Source organism: Corvus brachyrhynchos, unplaced genomic scaffold, assembly GCF_000691975.1.
Source record: "Corvus brachyrhynchos isolate BGI_N302 unplaced genomic scaffold, ASM69197v1 scaffold130, whole genome shotgun sequence".
Lineage (NCBI taxonomy): Eukaryota > Metazoa > Chordata > Aves > Passeriformes > Corvidae > Corvus > Corvus brachyrhynchos.
In genome coordinates, this window is record NW_008236193.1 from 142291 (window position 1) to 146761 (window position 4471).

General features: G+C 64.1%; 1 protein-coding gene across 1 annotated transcript in view; it reads left to right on the top strand.

Annotated features, from left to right (window-relative positions):
- The window catches only part of LOC108447815 (RNA-binding protein 25-like), a 32513-nt gene that overhangs the window by 27774 nt on the left and 268 nt on the right, over nucleotides 1–4471 (top strand). The window contains exons 2-7 of the mRNA XM_017738931.1: nucleotides 1828–1880; nucleotides 2533–2680; nucleotides 3210–3362; nucleotides 3446–3508; nucleotides 3665–3804; nucleotides 3924–4468. Coding sequence (XP_017594420.1) covers nucleotides 2584–2680; nucleotides 3210–3362; nucleotides 3446–3508; nucleotides 3665–3804; nucleotides 3924–4468 — 998 coding nt within the window. The 5' untranslated portion in view covers nucleotides 1828–1880; nucleotides 2533–2583. The remainder of the gene's footprint in view (nucleotides 1–1827; nucleotides 1881–2532; nucleotides 2681–3209; nucleotides 3363–3445; nucleotides 3509–3664; nucleotides 3805–3923; nucleotides 4469–4471) is intronic.

Genomic DNA, 4471 nt, shown 5'->3' on the forward strand with positions numbered 1-4471 from the left:
ACCCCTGGCCTGCTGGGCCTGGGCATTGGCCGCGCTCGGACCAGCAGCCCAGGAAGGCTGTTCCTGCAGGTGACGCGGCCCATCCCGGCTGGGGACGAGGATCCTGCGTGGGCTGTAGAGCCCTGGAGTGCATCCACCTCATGCCAGGGCATGGAGCCGCATCTCCTGCCCGGAGGGGACAGAGCTGGACATGGATCATTGGTCAGCTCTGGGACCGAGTTAGTGCCTTTGGGGCGCATGGCAGGGAAGGACACCTGTCTGCCCCGGGGTCTGGAGGCTGTTTGGGCTCCTCCATCGGGGTGAAGCCCAAGGGATGGAGACATGGGAAGAGCCTGGCACCCTGTGACGGGGCACTGGGCTCAGCTGAGGACTGGGTCATTTGGGTGTTTGATCCCTCTCAGTTTAGTGAGAGTCCCTCGAGGTGACACGGTCCCTGTGTGGTGTTGGAAAAAGATTTGGGATGCCCTGAGGCCACCAAAGGGCTGTCCGGGTGGGCAGGGAGAGCTCAGAGGTGACCAAGGAAGGACAGGAGAAGAGGTTCCTTGTCCTCACCGTGAGCCGTGGCCACTGGCGAGGTGTGCGAGGCTCTGCAGGGCACAGCTCAGCCTGGCAGAGATGGTTCTTTGTGCTGGTGTCACTTCACAGGGTGACCTCGGGCATTGAGGGACACCTGGGTGGCACCAGCTCCATGGGAACATGGATCATGGCCAGGGAGAAGAGGAACAGAGGCTCGTGCCCTCCTCCACCTTCCTGGTGCTCATCTGTGCCCAAAACCAGGGTGAATGGCTGAGATGCTCAAAAACACGGCAAGCACATGGGGGGAAACCCTCCGAGGAAAAGTTCTCCACCTCTGAGCTTCCCCTGGGTCTGGGAACCCCCTGCAGCCACCACGAGAGTCCCGGGCCAGCTCTGCCCCTTCCCAGCAGAGAAAGGACCGGACTTACAGCACTTAAACAAACCAAAGACTCATTTTATTTCCTCTTGAAAGCAAAGGCCTTTCAGACCACGGCCAAAAGGTTTCCTCTTGTTTATCTGTTCTGCTTCCACCATTGAGTCGTAGGTTTCATCCTGGGAACTGGGATCTTTTCTCAGTGTTCCACAGGGGGGCAATAAACTAAATCTGGCTCAAATGGGGGAAAAATTCTTCCTTCTGGGCAGGATGTGGCACCTGAGGCACTGGGCTCGGAGATGCCAAGAGGGCTGAGGCCGGTGGTGCTGGGTCCTTGTGGTGCCTTCCCACCCCCAGGACAGAGAAACCGCCAGGACCCCGAGGAGCCCAGCGCCCTCCCCAGCCCCTCCTTGTGCCAGAGCCCTGGGGACCCTCGGTCTGCTCTCCCACTTCCCAGAAAAGCCCTGGGAGTCATCCCTCAGCTCTGCAGTCCCCTTGAGTTCCTTTCTGAGGTCTGGTTGCTCCATAGTGGCTGAGACTTCTGCTGTCCAGGCTCTGCCTCCCAGTGCCCAGCCTTGTGTTTTCAGGGTGTCTGAGCACACCCCGGGCTGTTGGTGTCCTCATGGGCCTTGGCAGGGAGGTCACTGTCCCTTTGGCTGCCACTCCTCTGGGATATCCAGGTTGGTGACATTTTGGGGCTCAGACCTTCCCAGAGCTCCCACTGCACCCCTCAATGCCTGGGGGGCTTTTTGCCTGACTTCAGACACCTCTCTCTGTCCATGGTGTTACCCAGCAACACCAAGGGGGCAAACACAGCCAGGAGTCCCCTCTCTGCAGGCTGGAGGTGTCACCGAGGGGTCCACACCCCCCAGCCCCTGGTGATTCCCACCTCCCCAAATTTGTCACCTAAGGAGCCGTGCTGTGCTTGTCTCTGACAGATGCCAACGCTCCGGTGGCGAGCGACAGCCACGGGGACAGCGGTGGAGCCCATGTGAGTGCCCAGGGTCAGGGTGGGGGTGCCAGGGGGATGGATTCTTGTGCCGGGGCAGGGCAGGGGTGCCTGAGGGGGATCTCTGATCAGAGCAGGGGGTGTCAGGGATGGATCCCTGTGCCAGGGAGGGTCAGGGGGCCGAGCTGGGGCTGTCCCACAGGCACATTCCGCCCGGCAGGGTTGCAGCACGTCCATCCCGGGGGAGCCCAAGGTCCCCCAGCTGTCGCTGTCACTGATCCGTGCCGGTGGGCAGCTCTCCCTGGTGGCACTGACCAACACCCAGCCCGGCCACCAAAGCCCCGCTCAGCACCGAGCCCGGAGCCCAGCGCGGCTCCCTCCGCTGCCGGCACATCCACCCCGCCCTCGGTGGATGCTGCGGCCCCAATCCAGCCCCGAGCGCTGCTCCGGGGGGGATCCCTCAAGCACAGCCTAGGGGTCCTCTGCCGCCAGCCCCCCCCCCGTGTGTGTGCCGGGGCTAACTCGTGGCCAAATCCAGCTTAAACAGCGTAAAATGCAGCCCTGTTCTAAGACTGTTGAGGTGAACACACGCCCCAGGCGCTGCAGGAGCCGGGTCGGTGCCTCTCGCTGGGGAAGCACCGGCTCAGCCCCGGGGACGCCCAGAGCAGCGTGTCTCTGTCGCCCCGGCCCGCAGGGAATAGAGGAGCAGAGCCCCCCGCGCGGTGTCTCCGAGCAGGAGCCGGACATGCCAGAGCCAGCCCCGCTCGGCGGGGACAGGAAAGCGGCGGAGAAGAAGCGGGTGGAGAAGGTGGGAGCCAAGGGCAGCGCTGCCGGGCCTCCAGGTGGGTGTGTGGGAAAGCCCTTCCCTGCCCCGGAATGGCCACCCTGGCCACAGGTGGCCACAGAGGCACAATCCCGTGTCCCCGGCCAGCCCGGGAGGCACCGTCTGGCCATGGAGCAGCGACAGGAGGAGCTGTCCCCTGTGAAATCAGCGACATGGGGATGGAGATGGGGCTCCTCAGCCGCCTGCCAGATCCTCCACCTCCTCCTCCACTTCCTTCTCCACCTCCTCCTCTCCACCCTGCCCAGATTTGCTGCTGGAGGGGGAGCACGGGCAGAGCTTTTCCCAGCTTGATCCCCAGGACACTCTAATGCCACCAAGGCCCAAACTCCTCCGTCTCAGCCCCTGGGACACTCTTGTCCCCACTCCTGCAGTGCAAACACCTGGCAGGAGCAGCTCCAGCCCCTGGCCCTGGCCCTGCCCTGAGTGGGCTGTGCAGGAGGATATTAAGAGCCCTTCCCGTCCGCCAGCTCAGAGCCCTTTACCTCTTCCCAGTTTCCCCCAGTAACATTTTTCCGTGGGGGTCCCAGTCCCCAGAACCCTCCCCGTGCAGAGCAAGGTGGAGCCGCCCAGCCTGGACCCTGCGGAGGAGCCGCTGCTCTGGGAAGGGCTCACCCTCAACAAGTGCATCCTGGTAGCCTCCGTGGTCGCCCTGCTCAGCGTCACCTTCCAGGTGCTCCAAGGTGAGTGGGGAGCCGGCCGGAGCGGGAAGGGGCGGCCAGGCCGTGCTGCCACCTCCTGGCTCCTGTCCCCTCCTCTCTTCCAGCGCCATGCTCCAAGGAGGGAATCGCCCGCGGCCGGCAGGAACCTCCGCCCCCTCCCATTCCCGGTGGGTCCAACGCTCCGTCCCTCCCCGGTCCGCCGGGTCCAGCCTGAGACAGGGCCACATCCCAGGGTGGGGTGGCCCTGGGACCCCCGGCCTGGGACATCCCACCCAAACTGCCTCATCCTCAGCTGACGGTGGCCTGTCCCCATCCCCTCCCAGAGGTCGTCAGCCCCAAGGTGGAGGAGATCCCAGAGGTGGTGACGGCCCAGCCTGCGCCGCCGCCGCCGGAGAGCAGCGCGGTGGAGGATGATGGTGATGACGAAGACGGTGACGATGACAGCGAAGCTGACAGCAACCTGGTACGGGTCAGGGTGGCACCTCCTGGGGCAGGGAGCATCTTGTCCCCAGGGGAGGGATGGACAGGGGTCCCCGTCCCCTGGGCTGCATCATCAGCTCCTGGTCCCCTCTGTCCCCACAGGCAGAACCCTGGATCTTCAAGAAGTGGTTTGGCCGCACAATACCAGAGGATGGGGACAAGGATGAGGACGAGGATGAGGACAAGGACGAAGAACCTGCAGATGTCCCCGAGGTGCCAGTGGCTGTGATGGAGGGGAAGAAGAGCCAGGAGAAGCAGAAGAAGGTGGAGAAGGAGGAGGAGGAGGAAGAAGAAGAAAAAGAGGAGAAGGAGGAGGAAGAAGAGGAAGAGGAGGAGGAGGAGGAGGAGAAGAAGAAGAAGGAGAAGAAGGAGAAAGCCCGGGAAGGCCGTGCTGTCCGTGCGGAGCGGAGCAGCCGGAGGGACGCACGAGCCAAGGACAGGACACCGTGGGACAAACCCGGCAGAGCCCCCAGGGCCCCCAGGGAACCGGAGCAGCAAGCCCAGAAGAAGCGGGACCGGGAGAGGAAGGAGAGGAAGGAGAGACGGCGGGAGCGGGATGAGTCCAGGCGGGAGGGGTGGAAGGGCCGTCCCGGCAGGGCTGAGGGCGGCCGGGAGAGCCCGAGGCGGGGACGGGAGGTGACGGAAGGGCG